Source organism: Kogia breviceps, chromosome 20 (assembly GCF_026419965.1).
Source record: "Kogia breviceps isolate mKogBre1 chromosome 20, mKogBre1 haplotype 1, whole genome shotgun sequence".
Taxonomy (NCBI): Eukaryota; Metazoa; Chordata; class Mammalia; order Artiodactyla; family Physeteridae; genus Kogia; species Kogia breviceps.
In genome coordinates, this window is record NC_081329.1 from 29877192 (window position 1) to 29900186 (window position 22995).

Below are 22995 nucleotides of genomic sequence, written 5' to 3' on the forward strand. Positions count from 1 at the left end.
ACTTTCTGCATCCGTTTCGAGGCGCACTCCCTGGTTACGCAGGTGTCAGTGAAGACGCCAGGGCCCTTTGTGACTGGGTGGCTAGGGGCCGGGCGGTCCGCCGACTGTTCATGACAGCCAATCAGGGCTCAGAGCTCCAGAGCTGCACCAATCAGAGATTAGCGGTGCCTGAACAAGGGCCAATTGGGGGCTCCAGAACAGGGTGAGCGGCGGACCGCGATCAATCAGAGGGGAGCAATGGAACGCCGATGCCCAATGAGCGGCCTTCAGACCTCGGTCGCGGGCGGTGCTGGCGAGAGTCCCGCTGGCCGGCCAATCAGCGGGCGAGCGGCGGCCGGCGGGCGCGGGGGGGCTCCCGGGGGCGGCGCCTGTCAGCGCGGCCGAACGGTGGGCGCTGCGAAGAGCAAGTGGGGTAAGGAGGGCTGACGACCCGGGTCCCGGGTGCGGCTGGGCGTGCGGGGGTCTGGGCGGGGGCGCGCGGGGCAGGGGCGGGGCCGCGGGGTGCAGCCGGACCGACCCTCCGAGCTGCGTGATGCGGCAGGGAGAGGTGAGGGGCTGAGTCCCGGTCTGGGGAGGTGGCCTGCTCCGGCCGGAGGGCTGGGGGAGGAGGGGACACTGTTGTCATGGCGATGCAGGTGCGCAGACGTGCGACCCTTTTCAGCCCCGGATAGTGCGCACACCTTAATCCGCCCGCGCCTACCTCGCCCCAAGCGGCCTCCATCCTCCCTGCGATCAGCGCAGAAATAACCCTCGTAGGCAGCCGACTCTGGGCCGCCACAGCGTGGCTCCCCGGCCCCCTCTCCCTCCAACAGTCTCGTCGCCGGCAGAGGGGTTAAGCTCACCCTGCGGCACTTGGTACAACAGGCCTTCGCGATTTGGCCACCTGGACCAGTTCGCGGAGTGGCCACAGATGAGGTCCCGCGCGGCCGCCTCGTTTCTGGGGGCCGGCACCGTAGAGATGCCGCCGCCTGAGGGACCTGGGGGATCCCCCAGAGGGATTTTTTAAAAGGCATCCAGTGTAGAGCCTTGTGCATAACAGGTACTTAGAGAATGGGGTCTGACTGGATAAATCAAGAAGACCACAACGACAGCTCTATTCCGTGGACCATCGCTATCCAGTAGAAATAGGCAGCGATCCACATACTGTGTAATTTTACATGTTTTAGTAAGCACATTTAAAAAATAAACCAGTTGAATTAATTTTTATATCTTTTATTTACCTAATGTATCCAGAATATCAATATTAAGTATAATCCGTATAAAGTTAATATTATTAATTGACTTAATTAATTGATATTAAATTATTGGTAAGCTATCTTAAATTCCTTTTTTTTTTTTTTTCCATACAAAGCCTTCAAAATCCGGTGCGTGTCTTACATTCACAGCACATCTCAGTTTGGACCAGCCACATTTGAAGTGCTCAGTGGCCCCATTTGTCCGATGGCTACTGTATGAGACTACACAACCGTAACCATTTCTTATATGTGTGTGTCGTTGCCAAATACATGAAACTCATCAGTGTTCTTTGAAGCCCTCTTGTTACAAGGAGGCAACAAAAAACATGAGGCAGGGGCTTTTTTTCTTAAGGAGCTCCCAGTCCAGTTGTGAAAATAGACACTCAAAAATTAAGTGGAATTTTAAATGGATATGATTCAGGCAGTAGTAAAGATGACAGTATATGATTAGCTGACAAATGAGATGGCTGAGAATTACCCTTAGGAATTCTAGGGAGGGATACCTCAGGCTCCTGCCGTAGCAGAAGACTTTGAGTCTCGTCTTGAAAGGTGGGTAAGAAGGCTTGGGCTGCTGGACTGGTGGGGAGGGGGTTTTGGTTGACCGGAACTGATCATAGCTTCTCTTGTTTTTAGAGTTGAGCATTTGCAGAGGCTGTCGGACGGAAAAAGCCTTTCCTCTCTCACTGACAGTCTCCACCATGATTCACAGCCTTTTCTTGATCAACTCCTCTGGAGATATTTTCCTAGAGAAACACTGGAAGAGTGTGGTCAGCCGTTCTGTTTGCGATTACTTTTTCGAGGCACAAGAGCGAGCAACTGAGGCTGAAAATGTTCCTCCAGTTATCTCCACCCCTCACCACTATCTCCTAAGTGTTTACCGTCACAAGATCTTTTTTGTGGCTGTGATCCAGACGGAGGTGCCACCTCTGTTTGTCATTGAGTTCCTTCACCGAGTAGTGGACACGTTTCAGGTGCGTGAATGTGAGGAAGTTCATCCATGTACCTTACAAAGTGTCTCTATAGTTCTGTTTCCATTGTTTTCAGCCTCAGTGGAGGAACTTAAAAAAGAAACGAAAACTCTGACATTGCTCACTTCTTCTCCCATCTGATGTGACGCTTGGTTCTATTTATTGAATGGGCTGCATCTAGAATGACAGATTGTGTACCATTGAACCCGTTGCCTGGGAAAGCCACCCTGCTTGGCATGATGGTATACAGTCATTTTGGTTCTAGAGATTGGAATTGTCCTACATTTTGTTCACAAAGCTGAGGAGTTTCGATTTTTTGTTTATGGTAGACTTGATGTTAACCATCGTTAAAGACATTGCTTTGAGTTGTATCAAAAAGTGATTCACTCGCCCTGGCAGGGGTAATTTGGGAACCCGTCCTTCACCTGGAATTTGGGGTGCTCATCCACAGCATATGAGTACCAGTGACGGGCTGTTTTGCAAACTTAACATTGGAAAATCTTCTGTACCTGTAAAAACTTAAGTGACACATTTTCCAAGATACAGTTTTCATTTCGAGTTTTCCCTTCAGGAATAGATCTGGAGATCTTGGGGCGTAGGGAGGTATGTCATACCAGGATGTCAACACCCTTTATGGCACAGGATTTTAGGCTGCCCAGACTCTGGATTCAGACGTCCTCTCCCTGAAAGGATTGCTCAACTTCTAACGGTTGTGGTTGTTTGCATAACCCAACGATCCATGAGAATCAAGGGCCCTTTGGGTTAACTTCTGTGTCATGTGAGGCCTGGAAATTGGTCACATGAATACAGAAATTGTGGGATTGGAGAAGAAGGGAACAAGGACCCGGACGTTACGATAAAAATTAAAAAGCAAGTCAAAGGGTCCTTTCATTTGCCCTCAGATATAGATCACATGTTTAGAACAGTTTCATCCCCAAAGAATATACATATATTTATATTAATTCTTTTATGGTAGTTCTATTCTGGGATTCCAGTGGCATACTTGTTCCAGCAGACAGTGAAAACCTGAGAATGATAAACCCCAGTACGTGGAAGAGCTAGAAGAACCCAGCAGTTTTGATCTTCAGCCGCTTGAGCTGGGCCTTGTTAGTATTTCCACAGGGACGCTTCACCCAGTTAACAGTCTGCTCTTATCACTGTAGTGATGTGATGTAACTTGTTACAAGGCAGGAAATGAGAAATGTTGTTTAATCTAGTTGAAACCGCAGAGGAATTGGGGAAAACACCAAAGTGGCTACTTTGGAAGGCTGGGACTGCAGAGCTTGCCATTTTGGAAGCATTTGTTAAAAGTAAATGGACGCATCCTGATTTTAATGTCTTATCTGATGTGTGTTCTCTGGCTGCGTTCTTTCTCTCATAGCGGAAAGAGCTCCCGCTATGGAAGTGCATGCACTTTGCTGTGGCGCTGTGCCTTGCTCACCAGTCTCCTTCCAGCTGCTGATTGAGAAAATCACATTCTGCCTGATTAGAAAATCGAGGGAGGTGTTTTGTAAAGTTTATTTGATTGAGGTATAGTTGTTTTACAGTGTTGTGGTAATTTCTGCTGTACAGCAAAGTGATTCCGTCATACGTATATATATCTCCATTTTTTCTTATTCTTGTCCGTTATGTTTTATCACAGGGTAGTGAATATAGTTCCCTGTGTTACACAGTAGCACCTTGTGGTCTATCTATTCTCTATATAAGAGTTTGCATCTACTAACCCCAAACTCCCAGTCCATCCCACCCCCACCTTCCCTCCCCCTTGGCAAGCACAAGTCCGTTCTCTATGTCTGTGAGTCTGTTTCTATGTCATAGATAAGTTCCTTTGTGTCATATTTTAGATTCCACATGTAAGTGATATCATACGGTATTTGTCTTTCTCAGTCTGACTTACTTCACTTAGTACAGTGATCTCTAGGTCCATCCATGTTGCTGCAAATGGCATTATTTAATTCTTTTTTATGGCTGAGTAGTATTCCATTGTGTGTGTATATATATATATATATATACCACATCTTCTTTATCCATTTATACGTCAGTGGACACTTAGGTTGCTGCATGTCTTGGCTGTTGTGAATAGTGCTACTATGAACATAAGGGTGCATTTACCTTTTTGAATTATAGTTTTGTCTGGATGTATGCCCAGGAGGGGATTGCTGGACCATATGGTAGCTCTATTTATAGTTTTTTAAGGCCCCTCCGTACTGTTTTCCACAGTGGCTGCACCAATTTACATTCCCACTGACAATGTAGGAGGGTTCCCTTTTCTTGAGTGAGGTGTTTTATTTATTTTTCAAAATAAAATCGTTCTTGAGAAGGAAATGTATAACTTTTCCCCCCATTCAATCCTCATTTTTTTAAAGAAGAAATATTTTTGTTTTAGAAACACATTCCTGACTCCTAAGTGCTCTTGGATATTGGAATGTCTCTGATAGTTGGCATCATCTGATAGAATTTAGGTCATATCTGGAGTCTGTGTTCTGTTTTGGATGTCATAATTTGAGGAGACTATTGGAAAACTAGAGCACATTCAAAGAAATGGCAGGACAGTGAAAGAATCTAGAAAGCTTACTGTAGCACGAACAGTGGGAGAGCCAAACAGGGAGTTCGACCCTGTGAAGAAAAACGCAAGTCAAAGCTTGTCCTGGGCTTCAGGTCACTAGATCACTATAGGGCTGTTAGGTAAACCTGTTCTGTAAGGCAGACCTAGGAAGCAAATTTCGGTTTAGCAAAAGAAGGAACTTTCTAACAGTCAGTGCCCCCCGTGAATAAAATGGGCTTTCTCGAAAGGGGTGAATTTCCCTCAGTGGCTGAATCCTTAGAGGGCTGTCTGAGAGGCCCAGCAGCAGATGTGCTGGCATTGCCAGGAGGGGGCACGCCAAGAGCTGCAGCATTTCTCTCCGCCTCATTTCATTGCCGTGCACCACAGTTCACATGGTGCTTTGTAGTTTACAAAGCGCGTTCATACATGTTCTCAGTTCATCCATCAGGCTGAGTTTTTACAACCCTGTGCATCCCACGGTATTATCCTGATTATACTATGAGAGGAATCAAGACCCAGATGAGTCAGCATGACTTAATCTAGTAGGTGACAATGAAGATGATTACCCAGGCCTTCCGATTTGGAATCCAGTGCTCTTTCCACAACCCAGAAAATTTAGTGTCTAAGTTTAGCCTTTGTTAATAAAAGGACAAAGTGTTACTAGAATCCTAGCATCTTAGAATAAGGGGATCCAAAGAGATTTTCAGGTGTGCTAGCTCACCCCCTCATTTCATTTTGTTTCTCTCTCAGTTCTTATCTGCTGCATGAATGTTAAGGAATAGCACAACAGTAAGGGTGAAAAAAAAAGATGTTCAGGTCCAATGTACGTCATATCAGGTATCATCACACTGCATAGTTCTTGCAAATTCACGTTCATAAACACATATAATAGTCTAGATTCAGTTTTGTGTTCTTCATGTTTTACTAGTTGAAGAAACTAACCCAAAGAGATTAAATGACTTACTCTAGTTTATGAAAGAAGTTATTAATGACACTTGTAGTACGATCCAGTCCGGCGTTCTTTCCACCAAACTGGGCCTGCCTAAGAGAACCATGGTTATGCTTCATTCGCTTATTTTAGAAGATCCCAGAAACGCAGAGTAAACACGTGCGGGCAGGACTCGATCCTTGCTCTCTGGGAACATTCCTTCACTCATCACCGTCTCTGAGTGACAAATGTGTACACCGATTGTATTTTCATCAGGATTATTTTGGAGTCTGTTCAGAGCCCGTGATAAAAGACAATGTGGTTGTGGTTTATGAGGTACTGGAAGAGATGCTTGACAACGGGTTTCCATTGGCTACCGAGTCGAACATCCTCAAGGAACTGATAAAGCCGCCCACCATCCTTCGAACCGTTGTCAACACCATCACAGGTACGAGGGGGGCCCCAGGGAAGGCTGCCGCCATCCTAGGTGTGGCTTATCCTGCTGTTGTGCATTGTTTGGAGTGCTTGTCTTTGGGGATCTCAAATGTCCAGGTGCTTTCATTTTGTTCTTTATAGTCTTTGAATATAACATGAAATATATTTTTGTTATATAGAAAATGTTCTGATTTCAATGATGGAATGAATTGTTCTCCTTTAAAAATAATTTGCCTGATTACAGAAGTAGCACATGATTATTGTAGGAATGTCAGAAACACAGAAAAGCACAAAAAACGTGAAAATTTCTCATAATCCCACCACACTTTTAACATAATGGTGTATATATTTTTTTGTCTTTTCTAGACATCAGGATAATGGATGGACAGGTGGAATTTTTTAAAACAACAACTGTTGTATATTTTTAAACTTAACTTTTCATCATTGTTTTGTGAACACGTTCCCATTATGATAAGTATTCATCTACATCATTTTTGGTGACTTTACAATTTTCTGCCATATGGAATAGATCCCAGGTCATTTACTGTGTCCCTGTTTATGATGTCTCTGATTTTTGGTTCTTTTAAACAGCAAGGAATTGGCATTCTTATGCCTAAATCTTTGTGCACATCTAGAATGATACCTTTTCAGTACTAGGAATGGAAGTGCCGGATCAGAGGGTGTGCGTGTCTTAAGGACTTTAATGCATTGTGCCACATAGCCCCCCGGAGAAGTTACGTCAGTTTATACTTTCAGTAGCAATTATGCAACCTGGGCAACTCTATTATTATCGTTATTAATTATTTTACAACTTTGGCAATTGGATAGTTTAGTGATATTTTGTTATTTCCAAACTTGTTTTTTATTACTAAGGAAGTTAAAACCTGTTCAAGTGTTCATTGACTGTTTTTCCTCTATTGTGATTTACTTTTTCATGTCCTTTGCCCATTTATTTTGTTGTTGTTGAAATGTTTTTCTTTTTTCCTACTAATTGAAAAGTATTCCTTTCATTTAAGGATATTAAACTATCATTTATACTCTAAATACACACTCTAGTTTTCAGGAGTCTCTGTGTATTTTGAATGCTCTGTTGTAGATGTTTTCTCACATCCTGCCCCTGGTCATTTAACATTGTTCAAGGTGGTGTTTGTTTAGCCACCTTTAAAGTTTTTTGATGTAGTCAAAATAATCATTCTGCTTCATTAAGGTTTTATGTTTTGGGTCTTGCTTAATATATAAACAAGAGTTTTCATGGAATTTGACAAACTGAATGAAAAATACATTTTAAAAAGTAATTACAGAGGGGTTGGAAGAATTTGCCCTGTCAAATATCAAGACATATTTAAGTTCACTTGGTACATTAGACAGAAACTCATAGAATAGATATACTGTAAGAGCCAAGACAGTTTGGGGGAAAAATATTTTTTTAAAAAGAGCAAGAGAAAAAAATGTTTCCTATCAGAATCAAGATATATTATGAAGTTTAGGTAATTTAAAAAATATAGTATTAGCCCATTAATAGACAAATAGATGATTGGGATAAAATAGAAAGTCCAGAAACAGATCCTTTTATAGGAACTTGGTATAGATAAATGTGCTCATATATCAAATCCATGGACTGCGGGCCAGTTGTTAAATATATTGTATCGGGGCAGTCAGCTTTGATACAGGAGAGAAATGAAGTTCCCCTACTCACTGTATACACAAAATAAATTTTAGCTGGATCAAGAGTTAAACACAAAGAAACTTTATAATTGTTAGAAGGAAATATTGGAAAATGTCTTTTTGATGTCAAAGAAGGGAAAGTCTTTCTTTTAAAAAAATACATTTTCTTCTAGTTCTTTTATGGTTTTATTTTTAGATTTAATTCTTTAATCCATTTGGAAATTGTCTTGGTAAAGTAAGGCTCTGTGTTTTTTTTCTCCAAAACTTTCAGTTTCCCCAGCACTATTTATTGAATACTTTATCCCTTTTCCTCGTTTTTTTTAAAGTACGCATGCGTCCATTTTATTTATTTATGTTTATTTTATTTATTTACTTTTGGCTGTGTTGGGTCTTTGTTGCTGCGCACAGGCTTTCTCTAGCTGTGGCGAGCAGGGGCTGCTCTTCGTTGCGGTGCATGGGCTTCTCACTGTGGTGGCTTCTCTTGTTGCGGAGCACGGGCTCTAGGCATATGTGCTTCAGTAGCTGTGGCGCATGGGCTCAGTAGTTGTGGCTTGAGGGCTCTAGAGAGCAGACTCAGTAGTTGTGGTCCACAGGCTTAGTTGCTCTGTGGCACGTGGGATCTTCCTGGACCAGGGCTGGAACCCGTGTCCCCTGCATTGGCAGGCGGATTCTTAACTACTGCGCCACCAGGGAAGCCCTCCTCATTTTAAAATGATATTTTTATCTTGTACTAAATCATTATTGGATTTTTGGTCTGTTTTTAGGCTTTCCTGCCTTATAACCATACTGCTTTAATTATCATAGCTTGTTGATATGTTTTAATATATAGTGCCTCTTTTTAAGAAAACAAATTGTCATGTTTTTCAATATTCTGGGCTCATTTAAAACTTTAAAAGCTTTGTTAGTGACTGAATCACTTATAAATACTATGAAGTCAGTTTCCTGAATCTCATTTAAATCTAGAAAAGATATCTGAGGACCAGCTATCTTAGTTGAAATGTTTTATAAAGCTGCTGACTATATGTGTGTTTAATGTTTCCTTCTTTATATCAAAAAGATCCAGGTTACATTAGAAGAAAATAGATTTTAAATTAGTTCTATTTCAGAATTTCAGTATAGAACCTTTGAATTAAAAAAAAAATTGATACCTGTGGGGGAAAAAAACAAATCAAGGAATCAACTTACAATTCTTACAGACAGGGAACGATCTGATTTATATTCTTTTCCTAAGTTCCAGTATTGGTATAAGAGAGATTATGTTTATGTATACATTTTAATACCTGGCATAAATATGTCTAAAAACCTGCTTCAAACTAGAATACTGTTTTTACCCATGAAAATTTTATATCAGTATGTAGATTACCATCCCTACCGAAAGCCAATGCATTATTTAAGCTGCAAGCTATTGTGCAATTTGAGAGACCAAGTTCAGGTTACTTTCAAGACCAAAATATGATATCTGTTTCTCAGGTAACTTGTTAACCTTTATTCTGCTTGAGGAGGCAGACCAGCTGGTGACAAGTTTTTAAAATAGATTAGGTTACCAAGATAGAAGCTGGGAAAGCTATAATCTTTTTCTTGGAAAAATTCTTCAATTAAGTGCATGGATAGCGGATGTATAGAAACTTTTGGGGAAGTGTTCTCTGGTTGTTGGATAATTGGTTGCATCTATTTATCAAATATTCACTGTCTCAGGAAGCACCAATGTGGGTGACCAGCTTCCCACCGGGCAGCTGTCTGTGGTGCCTTGGCGACGGACTGGGGTGAAATACACCAACAATGAGGCCTATTTTGATGTGATTGAAGAGATTGATGCCATCATTGATAAATCTGGTAGGTGCTTTCAGCCTGTTCACAGAACTATGAAAACAGAAAGAGCCCCCTTTTAGATAGTGCTAGCTAGTACCAGAATTACCCCCCATTCAAGATCATTCGTTTTAACTTAGTGGCTACTTTGTGTCAAGCATTGTGTATTAGGACTGGACTGAAGTGTTATGATGTAGATGACATGATTATACATGTAGAAACTTCTAAAGACTCCAACCAAACACTGTTAGAACTAATAAATTCAATAAAGTTGCAGGATACAAAATCAACATGCAAAAACCAGTGGCGTTTCTATACACAAACAATGAACTATCCAAAAAGGGAACTAAGAAAACCATCCCGTTTACAATAACAACAAAAAGAATAAAATACTTAGGAATAAACTTAACCGAAGAGACTTATACACTGAAAATTACAAAGCACTGATCAAGGAAATTGAAGAAGAGCAGATAAATGGAAAGACATGCTTTGTTCATGGATTGGAAGAATTAATATTGTTAAAATGTTCGTAATACCCAAAGCAGTCTATCCCCATCAAAATCCCAAATGCTATCCACATAAATATCTCAATGGCATTCTTTAAAGAAATAGAAAAAACAATCCTAAAATTCATATGGAACCACAAAAGACCTCAAATAGCCAAAGCAGTCTTGAGCAGGAACAAAGCTGGAGGCTTCACAATTCTATATTTCAAAATATATTACAAAACTACAGAAATCAAAATGTATGGTAGTGTCATAAAAACAGACATGTATCCCAGTGATACAGCATAGAAAGCTCAGCAATAAATCCATGTGTTTACAGCCAGCTGGACTTCAACAAGAGTGCCAAGAACATGCAATGGGGAAAGGCTAGTCTCTGCAGTAAGTGGTGTTGGGAAAACTGGATATTCACATGTAGAAGAATAAAGTTACCCTTATCTCACACCACATACAAAATGGATACAAGACCTAAAAATAAGATTTGGAACCATAAAACTGCTAGCAGAAAACATAGGGAAGAAGCTTCTTCACACTGGTCTGGGCAGTGATTTTTTGGATATGACACTAAAAGCAAAGGCAACAAAAGGAAAAATAGATAGATGGGATTGCATCAAGCTAAAAAGCTTCTGTACAACAAAGGAACCAATCAACAGAGTGGAAAAGACAACCTACAAATGAGAGAAAATATCTGAAAACCATGTATCTGATAAGGGGTTAATATCCAAAATACATGAGGAACTCATACAATTTAATAGCAAAAAACCCCAGATAATCTGACAAAAAAAGTGGGCGCAAAGGATCTGAAGAGCCATACTTCAAAAAAAGACATACAAGTGACTAGCAGGCATATGAAAAGGTGTTCAGTGTCACCAGCCATCGGGGAAAAGCAAGTCAAAACCACAGTGAGATACCACCTCACACCTCACATCAAAAAGACAAAAGATGACAAGTGTTGACAATGACGTGGAGAAAAGGGAACCCTGTACACTGCTGGGGGGGATGTAAGTTGGTGCAGCCACTGTGGAAACAGTATGGAGGTGCCCCCCAAAATGAAAACTCCCTTATGATCCAGCAATCCCACTTCTGGGTATAGATCCAAAGGACGTGAAATTAGTGTCTCAAAGAGATCATCTGCAACCCCGTGTTCACTGCAGCAGTATTCACAATAGGCAAGATATGGAAACAAGCTAAATGTCTGTTGATGGGCGAATGGATAAAGAAGATGTGAGGTAGACTTACACGCAGGAATATTACTCAGCCATAAAATGAAGGAAATCCTGCCATTTGTGACAACATGGATGGACCTGGAGGATGATGCCAAGGGAAATAAGCCAGACACAGAAAGGCAAATATCGCGTGATCTCACTTATATGTGGAATCTGCAAGCAATAGTCAGCCTCATGGAAGCAGAGAGTAGAATGGTGGTTACCAGGGACTGGGGGAGAGAGAAGTGGGGAGATGTTGGTGAAAGGGTACAAAGTTTCACTTACACAAGATGAAAAAGTTCTGGAGATTTAATATATGGCACGGTGACTACAGTTGTGTACTTTTTTTTTTTCAGTGTTATTGAGGTGTAATTGACAAAACTAAGATACTTAGCATGTATATGATGGTGATTTGATATACATGTACACTGTGAAAGGATTCCCCTCATCACCTCACATGTGTATCCTCTACTTGAAATTTGCTAAGCGTGCAGGGCTTAAGGGCTCTCACCACCAAGAAAACCCAACTAACTGTGTGAAGTGATGGATATGTTAATGAACTTCATTGTGGTGATCACTTCACAGGGTATATGTGTATCAAAACATCAAGTCGTATACCTTAAATATATACACTTTTTATTTGTTGATTATACCTCAACAAAGCTGAAAGAAAAGCAATAAGAAAACCATGATGCAGACCAGTGCTGAGCTTACACTTTCACTGGTTTTATCCTCTCGAGTGCAAAAGAAAAGTAACAACCTGATCTCCTGTTGATCAGATTTCCTTTTGGAAGTATTTGACTCTCAGTTCTCATGGCAGAACTAAAGTTGTAATCACTAAAATTCAGAGACCCTTCTTTTCTATCCATTGGGATAGGTTAATGTGACTACAAGTCCTTGGAGCTTAGAAATTTAGAGAAAGTTCTCTTCACATGAGTGAACTCATTCATCCAGAAAGTGCTTACGGGAGAACCGGTGGTGCTGTACCTGAGTGCCGGATCATGGGCGTGTGATGGTGACTAAGACAGGGTCTGTGGCTGCCGGAAGCTTCCTGAAAGTCTAGCGAGGGAGAGAGAAAGGGAAAAAGATGGAGCATAAGAGAGGTCCCCTCCCACCCAGGGCAAATTGTAAAGCTAAGTAACGCTTTGTCAGGAGAATGAGTAGGAGTTAGTAAGACCTACGTGGATTTGGGAGCAAAGGAGTGCAAACACTATAAGATGAGTAAAATATTGTTGGGAAATAAAGTAGCTCAGTGTGATTGGATTGAGAGGTGTTAAAAAAAAAGAAAGGTAAGTGATGAGGCTTTAAAACGAAGTAGGCACAGCAGCTTTTCGTATTAGCCCCAAACTGGAAAGGGCCCAAATGTCCATCAGTAATACAGAGGCTAAAGAAATTTCGATATGATCACAGCCTGGAATATTCTACAGTAAAGGAAAAGAACTGCAGGTACACCTGACAGCATAAATGAATCTCACGGTATTGAGCAGCACAGTCAGATGCGTAAGATCATGTACGTTTATATGACGTTTGAAAACATGTGTAACTTAATCTAAGGTAGTGAAAGTCAGAATTTTAGGGACTCGGGTGAACTGGGATGGGCAACGGGGGTGCTGGGATGCCGGTGAGGGTCCACATCTTGACGCGGGTGGTATCTGCATAGGTGTGAACGTATTTAAAAATTCATTGGGCTGGACATTTAAGAATTTTGCGTTTTGCTCCAAGTTTGATCTTAATGAAAAAGTAAAAAAAACAAAACCCAAAAAGCTCTCTAGGTGGCCAGATCGTGAAGAATCTTGTATGCCATTTTAAGGAGGACCATTTGGAGCAACTGAAGAGTTCTAAGCTGGGAATAATTTGGAAAGGTGTGTCGTTTAGAGCTGTGCAACTGGCTGCTGCGTGCAGCGTGGCATGGAGTCGGGGGGAGGCTGGGGGCAGGGAGGCGGGAGGCTGTGGTGGAGTCCAGGCCAGGGTACAGATTCCGTGATGGTAGCGAGGATGGAGAGGAGTGGGGAAGTCACCGAAAGAGGGGATGGAGCGTTGGTGGGATGTGGATGCCGAGGGGCGGAAGTCATCAAGGACGCATCCGTGTTTCGGGCTTAGGCAACAGGATAGAGGGTTTTATCTTGAAGGTAAGGAAAAGAGAAGTTGCAGATCCAGGAATGAAGAGAAAGGACTCATTTTTTGACACGTGGAGAGGGACTGAAGTGCCTCAGTCACGTCCAAGCGGAGCAATCCCGTTGGCAGGAGTGAGGCTGAACTGGAAAAAGGATTAGGAAATAATTGGCCATCAGTGGAAATCGAAGCCTTAGCAAGGAGGTGAAGTAACCCAAGGAGACCGTGTCCGGTTCAAGAAAAGAGAAGTTCAGGACTGTGATAAGCTGTAGACATGTAAAGGATGTCCAAAGAAGGAGAAACCTGTAGAAGGCTGGAGAGAGAAGAGCTAGAAAAACAGGAAATAGGAGCGGTTAGGAGAAAGGAACACTTGAAAGAAGGAAGTGGGCACAGGGCCCTGCAGCAGGGAGAGCCTGCAGGGTGAAGACCAAAAGTATCCGTTCCGTTTGGTGGCAAAGCTCCTTGGTGCCCTTAGGGAGAGCAGTTTCTCATATGAATTGAGTGTTCCAAGCCACCGGTTAAGATAGCGGTGTTCTGTTTGATTCTGGCACTGGATTGGAAACTCCTTTAGGCTAGTAACTATCTCACCAGTCTTTCAACCCCACTGCTTCATTTGTGTCTTGTGCTTGTGATGCGGTCGATAAAGGTTTGGAAGGAGGACAGATGGACTGGGTAGATGACTTGGATGGAGGATGGATGGACGGACAGAAGGAAGGAAGAAAGAATGGGGGAGGGGAGGAAGAAGGAAGGAAGGAAGGAAATAGGGTGGGAGAAAGAAGAGCAAGTTAAAGAAGGAGGGAGGGAGGAGGTATGTTAGTTGGGAGGGACAGAGAGGGTTTTTTTACCTTCTTTCTGTCTTCTTCTGTCTCAGGGTCCACAATCACTGCCGAGATCCAGGGGGTTATCGATGCCTGCGTCAAGCTGACCGGAATGCCCGACCTTACGCTTTCCTTCATGGTAAGATCCTGGGCCAGAGATTTAGTTTTGGGGACGTTAGATGCTTCTGGAATGACAGAGTGGTGGGAAGGGGATGGAACCAGAAGAAGTGATCAGGGACAATCACCAAGCTCATGTTGGGCTTGAATTTCCTAAAAGTAACGACAGAATCTGTGTGTGTGTGTGTGTTTCAGTGAGAACAGCATCTGAGTGACTTTCCCGAAAGAAGCACGGTGTCTAATTCCTGCTTGTTGCTTTCCCTTGCCTGTCACCCAGAACCCCAGGCTGCTGGATGACGTCAGCTTCCACCCCTGCGTCCGCTTCAAGCGCTGGGAGTCCGAGCGCATCCTCTCCTTCATCCCTCCCGACGGCAACTTCCGCCTGCTCTCGTACCACGTCAGTGCACAGAAGTAAGCAGCCGTCGCACCAAAGGGTGGAGTGTGCGTGTGCGTGCGTGTGCGTGCACGTGCGTGCGTGTGCGTGCGTGTTTGGAAACAGTATCCATGGTGATGAAGAACTCAGGCTCTGGAGTTACCTGGGCTCCACGTAACTAATTGGGCAACCTCAGGTGAGTTGCTTATCCTTTCCGTGTCTGTTTTCTTACCTAAGAAAGTTGAAGTAATAAAAGTAATAAGTAATGAAGTAATAAGTAAGTTGAAAATAATAAAAGTACCTTGTTATGTGGGTGAAATAAGAGACTCTAAATAGCGCTTCACACAAAGTAAGTGCTTGTTAAGTTTAGGGCTGTAAGTTTTATTGTTGTTATTATATGCCTAAACGGGAACTTTTTCTTTTCTCAGATTGGGATCTGAGAACACCTGTATTCGATCCCCTCCACTCAAAAAAGCTATGGGGCTTCCCTGGTGGCGCAGTGGTTGAGAATCCGCCTGCCGATGCAGGAGACACGGGTTCGTGCCCTGGTCCGGGAAGATCCCACATGCCGCGGAGCAACTAAGCCCGTGAGCCATGGCCGCTGCGCCTGCGCGTCCGGAGCCTGTGCTCCGCAACGGGAGAGGCCACAACAGTGAGAGGCCCGCATACCGCAAAAAAAAAAAGCTATGAATGGTGCTATGAAAAACCATAAAATTCAGTGATTTTTTGCTCTTGCACATTCTCTTTACTATGGAGCCTGAGGGCTTTTAGGGGAAGGTGTATAGTAGAAGGTATGCAGACCGAAGAGAGCTGTGGGACCTCACAGCCGCTGAAGCCTTCCTGTGGGATTCAGAATACATACTTCAGGGAAATGTCTGAGCGCCTGAGGGCAGAGGCTCTGGAATCAGGCTGCCCACACTAAGCCCCACCCGTAGTACTTATGATATAGGACCATGGCAAGTTACTTAACCTCAGTTACGCATGAGGATGTCGGTATTCATGACATCAGGACAGAGGCAGTGCCTACTTCATGCTCACAGGGGGGATTAAATGAGCTAATAGAGAGAAAAGCTTTAGAGCAGCGCTGGTCGCAGGAAGTGCCCCACAGACGCTAAGGAACTGAAGTTACAACTTCAGTGTCATCCTGTAGCTTCTGTGTTTCCTCTTCTGTCAGACGACTACTCTTACGCCTTAGGGGGTTTTGGTGGTCTTTTTTTTTTTTTGCGGTACGCGGGTCTCTCACTGCTGTGGCCTCTCCCGTTGCGGAGCACAGGCTCCGGACGCGCAGGCGGCAGGCGCAGCGGCCACGGCTCACGGGCCCAGCCGCTCCGGGGCACGTGGGATCCTCCCGGACCGGGGCACGAACCCGTGTCCCCTGCATCGGCAGGCGGACCCGCAACCACTGCGCCACCAGGGAAGCCCCCCCCTTAGGGTTTTTTAAGGGTCAAAGTCAGGTAAAAGCACTCTCCGTGAGGTATGAATATTACCCTCCCAAGTACAGATAATTATTGGTCACGTGTCACAAAGTAAAACACAGAAACGTGGTTTTTGTTTGCTACGCCTTTTCCTCATAGTCTGCTGGCCCTGCTCTTTGGTTTTGTTGGTACCATTCAAAGAGTCATTAGAAGAATTCGTTTACTTACTAGTCAGCATCTCAGCTTTACAAAAAGAAAATAATTAAAGAAGTCTAAAGGGTTTTTCTGTGCTTACTCTGTAAGATAAGGAGGCAGGTGAGGGAGGAAAGGCTGCCAGCGGGGCCAAAAAAGGGAAGTGTGGCCATTTTTCCGGTACATTAACGACGCGGGCTTTTTGTCTCCCTCTTTTCCAGCCTGGTGGCGATTCCGGTTTATGTCAAACATAACATCAGCTTCCGGGACAGTAGTTCTCTTGGCCGCTTTGAAATAACGGTGGGCCCCAAGCAGACTATGGGGAAGACCATTGAGGGGGTCACTGTCGGCAGCCAAATGCCCAGAGGCGTCCTGAACATGAGCCTCACGCCGTCTCAGGGGACGCACACGTTCGACCCAGTTACCAAGGTAGGAGGGTAAGCGGGAGGCTTGAGTTGCCGTTCTTATAAATAGCAGGAACTCTGCAGGATCCCTTTATATCTTGTGGAAAGGGGAGATGGATCAAAGGGACATTGTTTAGGACACTGAGATAATTTATGGTAACAAATAGTATTCTCTGCTGGGAAACACCCTGGAGGCGCTAGGAATACTGTGAACAGATACCCTGAGCTCCAGCGCCTCAGATGAAGGTTCCACTGTAACTTCTTTCCTGTTTCTTTGGAGATGCTGTCTTGGGATGTAGGAAAAATAAACCCCCAAAAGCTGCCCAGTTTGAAGGGTACCATGAGTCTTCAGGCTGGAGCTTCCAAACCCGATGAGAACCCCACGATTAACCTGCAGTTTAAGATCCAGCAGCTGGCCATTTCTGGTGAGTGACACCCAGCCCGAGGTTGTGGGGCGGGCGAGTGGCCAAGGCAGCGACATCACAAAGCCTCCCGGCGGCTCCCCGTCTGCAGACTTGTGTTTCGTTACCGGATACGTGGTCTCTAGTCAGATCTTGCCTAGCGCATTTCTGGAGAAAGTCCGTAATCCTTACCTCAAAGTTGGCTTTAAGTGACGTGAATAAAAGCGCGTGAGGCACATGTGAGAAGGAAACAGTGTCGGAGACAGAAGTGTTCACAGGCCGAGGCTGAGTCACCCTGGGCCTGCTGATTGGGGTCCCAAGATTTTCAGTAGGGGGATGTGTCCGCATTCTCAGCTGGTGACTGAGAGAAGAATTCCCCTCCTTTCCCCCAGTTTCAGAAGATTTCACAGGTGCTGTTATCATTGGGAACCCTCAGGCCAATCCGAGTCATCGACTATAGTCTACGCCCCGCAGGTTACCCCTTAGTGGACGTTTACTACGTGCCAGGCACTAGTTTAAGCTCTTTTCATCTATTTTCTTATTTAGTCCTTAGAACGACCCTTTCAGATGGATAGGAGGTGACTTCAGCTTTATATGAAGTTCCTGTTTTCTTTACCGACGGACCTTGTCTAGTTTAAGTGATTAGAATTCATTTAAATGATAAGCTCTTTCATCTTAAAATACTTAATAGACTTTACAGCTCTGCACAGTATAAAATGTTCCTTTCTTAGTATAGTGAGAATATTTAGGAAGCACTCACGTATTAATTCATTACTTTTCATCATTAATTTATTCATTTAGCTATACCTTTATTTGATTATGAATTTGTTAATTTTGTTATTATTATTAATTCGTATATTCAACCCCATGACTTGAGAAAAGTCTGGAGCGGTCTTAATTTTCCCTTACCCTCATTTCAGCCTGCGTATAACTTTCTGCCCTTTCCACTTTAGGAATGGGTCTCCGAATAGGCTAGCTTTTCATTGGGGCAGGGTTTTATTTTCAGCCTGTATACCAAGAGTGAAAGTATCTGTCAGCTGCGTTTAAGTGATATAAGTAAGGGCAGGTATTTTCCAGTTCACTGTTGCAGCTTTTTCTAGCCCACGGATCTCTTGGAGTTGAAACGAACCTAAACAGTTCTGCTACCTGCCTCTTTTGAGTAATGCTTATGTCTTGTTCTTCCTTCCTTCCAGGCCTCAAAGTGAATCGTCTGGATATGTATGGAGAGAAGTACAAACCCTTTAAGGGCATAAAATACATGACCAAAGCTGGCAAGTTCCAAGTTCGAACCTGAAGGGAGAGTTCTGCAAAGGGAACAGTCACGAACACTTTTTCATTGCTTACTTGTCTAAAAGTAAAAACTGTCAGCCCTCTCCTAGGTCACTGCCCACTCTGGACCACCTGCTCCTGTTTTCCCGTAGCTTCAGTGCCCCGGAGCTAATGAAAGGAGGCCGGGCCGCCAGGGAGGCCTGCACAGAACCCACACGCCAGCAGCACCAAGTCAGTTCTCAAAGCAGAGGCGTGCGATGCAGGGGGAGGTACTTGATGCCATATGTAACTACTTGTGACATGGTTACTGCAGGAAAAGACCAGCATTTGTTACTCGCTTGGCTTTAATTATCTTAAGCCAAGGAAAGATGTCTTTGGGTTTTTTTTTTAATTAATTAATTTTATTTTTAGTTATTTTTGGCTGCCTTGGGTCTTTGTTGCTGCGCACAGGCTTTCTCTAGTTGCGGCGAGTGGGGGCTATTCTTTATTACAGTGCACGGGCTTCTCACTGCAATGGCTTCTCTTGTTGTGGTGCACGAACTGTAGGCACACGCGGGCTTCAGTAGTTGTGGCACGTGGGCTTTGTAGTTGTGGCTCGCGGGCTCTAGAGCGCAAGCTCAGTAGTTGTGGCGCACGGGCTTAGTTGCTCGGCGGCACATGGGATCTTCCAGGACCAGCACTTGAACCCGTGTCCCCTGCATTGGCAGGCGGATTCTTAACCACCGCGCCACCGGGGAAGTCCTGTTTTTGTATTTCAAGCTGGGAAGAAAGATTAGAAAGAGAGAGCGAGCTTGGAGGAGAAGGACTGTTAGCCAAGGAAGGGCCGGGGAGGCTCCGTTCTCGGGGCACCCCACACCGAAGCGAGGAAGGCGGGAGGAGCTGTCCAGCTCCACCTGCAGGGCGGCTGGGAGGAACAGAGTTGAGTGAGTTTCTTTTTGACCCCTCCGCTTTCATACAAACGTAAAACTTTGTACTTCTGGAAATGCACTGGAAACTTCTTAAATTCGAGTGCACTGTGGACACGGAAACCCCAGTAGAATCAGATTTTCCCTTAAAGACTACGATGCTCTCTGACCGGTTTTCCGGTCCTGACCGCTGCGCGCCTCCGGCACGAGGCCGGGCACCTTCAGCGAGGGTGAGCCGCCCTCTTCCAGGGGGTGTTGCCTGAAATGCCTCTTTCCCTAACCCCCCAACAGCTCCACTCACTTCACTCTGCAGAATCCCTGTTCCCCGAGGAGCGCTTCGGAGAAGCCCATCCCATCACCCCGAGGGCAGCAGATTGTGTGTCGTAGTATCGGAGTGTAGATGGCCCCCTCGTGCCCCCTCTGTGACCCAGTGGTTCCTTGTTCATGTCCGTCAGTGCTTCCCTGGTGCTGCAGTCCGACCTTCCCGTCTGCAGCTTTCCCAGCGGTGACCCTAAGTGCAAAGGATGCTGACCGCCGAGAGCACGGCCAGTCCTGGGAGCCGCCCAGTGAAGTTATTTCCTCGGAGTCGCCCCTATATAGTCTATTTATTAACAATGTATATCGACCAGTCGGTTTTTGTTTTAAGACAAGAAAATCTCCTGAATCGTTGAATAAAACTGATGTAGGAAGATGGGCCGTGTTGATCCTGTGTAGCCTGGTTTAAGAAACACGGGCAACTGAAGGCGGACCTCAGGTGTTCCCGGCAGGGAATTTTTACTCTAGTTTAATATGCCCATTACCCATTGAAATATTTATAGGAAAGACGGGTTTTTAAAAATTATACCTTTAGGAGTGATACTGCACCCTGCTTCGTGCAGGGAAAAAAATGAAGACCTTGTACTCTCCAAACGCTACAATTTTTCTCTAAAACCCTGTTTCCGAATACTTCAGCAATGTTTTTGTTCTAGTTTTCTCTTCCGACTTCCTGGACTTGTTTTCACTGCAGAATACCGTTGCTGTATGGTTTTCCTCTGGGGCCAGTCGTGCTGTGGGCAGGCAGCTCGCGTCCCACACTCCATCACTCTGGAATTTGTCCTGGATTCCCAGGTCCCATACGCACCTGCCACGGAAGGGAGACGCCTCTGCCTGTGGATTCCAGAACACCGGAGCTGCTTCTCCCGAGGGCTCTGGAGGATTTCAGGGGCTCCTCGGTCATAGGAAACAACCAGTATTGGTCCCTGAATATTCTTAGGCTTATAAGTCCAACTGTCCCTCCAGAGCAGCTTATCCTCATTTCAAGGGAAGAACTTAGGGAGAAATAAAGCACCGGGGCCGTGGGACCCACAGGCCTTGGCATGGGAGGCACCCCTGGGCTGCAGACCCCTGGCCGCCCCCTCCAGCCGGTGGTGTGTTAGCATAGGTGGGGCTGGGCGCCTCCGCCGAGCCGCTCGGTTCCATACGTGTTTCAACGTGCAGAAGCATCTGCTGTGTTTAAATGTTTAATAAAGTTGAGTGTTAACAGTCCCTAATGTCCTGAGGGTCTTGTTACCAGGACCAGCGGTGATGCCGTGCACACACGCCCCAGTGGAAGCGGGAAGAAAGAAACCAGTTCATGGTGATCTCACTGCTTCTGCACTTTCCAACCAGCAGACCTGAAGCCATGTGTCATTTTGAAGGTTGTGAGAACAAAGGTCCAGAGCCATCAAATGATGTCCCGCCTAGCGTGTGAAAAACAAAACCATCCAAACTGCTGGTGTCTATTCTAGTGCTTTCCCCTTCCTCTCGATCTTCCTGGGTTGATTAATTAGGGCGTGAAGCAGGGCTCCGAGGCCCCCAGTCATCGTAATTGTAGTGGAGAGCTCCCAGAGTCTCCTGTGAAGTGTAGACAAGGGTCCTTCTCCTACGTCCTGATTTCCTTCTCTAGGTCCCTCGTGGCCTGGGGGAGACTAAGACTTCTTTCTGTTTTCTAACCACAAGCGTTGTTGAGTGTTTATTACTACCCCATCCTATCTGTTTCAGTCGTTCACGTCTCTTCCTTTGGTCGGGCTGTTTTCCCTAGCCTTGCTGTGGTGTGACCGGGTACATTTTATAACATTTGTACTTTCCTCTATGGCCAGTAGGTGGTGACTCAGGGCCAGCAATGACATTAATTTTTGTAATTGTTAGAATTTTTAAAAGGGAATTGAATTTGAAAAGCTTAAACTTTCCCCCAAGATCCCAAGTACTGGGGACTGTGTGGGTCTTTGGCTTTCAGCGTTAAATGTGGAACCAAAGTTTATGACACTCTTTTGACAACCTGACTTAAGATTGGGGCTCCAGGGGGGTTGGAGTTTCAATCATTTGAGTTCCTCAGGCCTTTACCCATTAAAACAATTTGCACAATTATCTGAGAATCTTTTTTGTTCTTTGGGCCTATTAGCATCTATCTGTTTTATCAATATTAACCAGCTGGGGATAGTAAAGAAATACTACTTATACCCATTTCCTTCCCCCGACAAGTCCCAGACAGTTTACCCTGCCTTTTCTCAGCCACACCGGGTAATGATGTGTTGCGCTTTGAGTGTCTTTTAGCCTCATCCGCATGAATCCGTCCTGCAGGGCTGGGACTCTGCCTGGAGCTCAGTCACTGGCCTCTGCTGAGCACCTCTCTTCCTGCAGCCTGTGGTTTCCAGGACTTCACTCAGGGGAATGTTGGGGCCTTTTAACTTTGCATTTCCATCAAAGGAGCCCTCACTGCTTCAGTTCATTTCATTAACCCAACTACCCGAAGAAAAGCCTGTCCTGCAAGGGGGGAGGGGGTGAAACCAGCCGAACTCTGGCCAGAGATGCTCGGGGTCTTCTTACTGCTGTCCTCCAGCAGTGTTTTTCCGAAATGGCTAAGATGCACATCTCCCTAAGACAAAGCCTGCCACTTTCACAGCGGGACTGGTAAGCCAGCAGGCTAAAGTCAGGAGATCTGTGCCTTACATTCTCGTGACCCACGTTTATTGAACTGGTCCGGGGACTTGAGCATTTCAGGGAAATTGGTGTCCCCCCCCCCCCGCCCCCCGAACCAAGCTCTTGGGCTTTAGAGAGTCTCTTGCCTTTGTGAGTCGAAACTACTTTTCTTCTAAGAACCTCTGAGCTGAGCAGTTCTGACAGCCTCTCGAGAGAGACAACTATGACCGCGTTTGCTCCAAGGAACAGTTGGCACTTACCCAACAGCAAGAATGGCATCAGATTTATGCTTGTATGTGGGGTGTCAGTGATAACAAAAGCTGTCAGGCAGCAGCCAGGAGTATGGGTTGCATCTCAAGAGTAGTTAAGAAAGTCTAAGAGAGGCGGAAAGCAGCATTACTTAAGTAACATACTTGTGTGGACTGGTCTGGGAGTGAATTCTTTCTCAGGAGCAGAAAAGCAAAATGGACTGGGGAAAAAAATGGCCCTAATACCAGCTCCTAGTCTGACCTAACAATTGGGATGTCGCTGTGTCAGCAAGGTCACGCTCAGCATCTTCTTAGCCCTCATTCCTCCTTTATACTTGGGTCCCACCCGGGGAGTCTCCCTACCGAGTCCACTCGCAGGGCTAACTTCCCCGAGCCTCGCTCGGTCCGTCACTCCCCTAGCCCAAGCCTCTGTGGTTCCCTTTTGCCAACAGAATTAAGTCCAGAGCTCGGTTTGGCATTCAGAGGGCCGTAATTAAATTCCAACCTACATTCT

The 22995-nt window shown here is 44.9% G+C and overlaps 1 protein-coding gene across 1 annotated transcript; it reads left to right on the top strand.

Annotated features, from left to right (window-relative positions):
* Window positions 1-312: 312 nt before the first annotated feature.
* On the top strand, window positions 313-21681 carry AP3M2 (adaptor related protein complex 3 subunit mu 2). The gene is made up of 9 exons (XM_059049311.2): window positions 313-412; window positions 1869-2206; window positions 5953-6124; window positions 9472-9609; window positions 14274-14359; window positions 14615-14748; window positions 16539-16746; window positions 17002-17146; window positions 18316-21681. The coding sequence occupies exons 2-9, from the start codon at window positions 1934-1936 to the stop codon at window positions 18414-18416; spliced, it is 1257 nt and encodes a 418-aa protein (XP_058905294.1). The 5' UTR covers window positions 313-412; window positions 1869-1933; the 3' UTR covers window positions 18417-21681.
* Window positions 21682-22995: the final 1314 nt, after the last annotated feature.

Excerpts from the sequence above, each read along its gene's own strand:
- AP3M2 (XM_059049311.2), top strand. The coding sequence starts at position 1,934 with ATGATTCACAGCCTTTTCTTGATCAACTCCTCTGGAGATATTTTCCTA. Across the intron at positions 2,207-5,952 it reads GAGTAGTGGACACGTTTCAG|GATTATTTTGGAGTCTGTTC; the intron begins GTGCGTGAATGT and ends TATTTTCATCAG. Across the intron at positions 16,747-17,001 it reads CGTTCGACCCAGTTACCAAG|ATGCTGTCTTGGGATGTAGG; the intron begins GTAGGAGGGTAA and ends GTTTCTTTGGAG.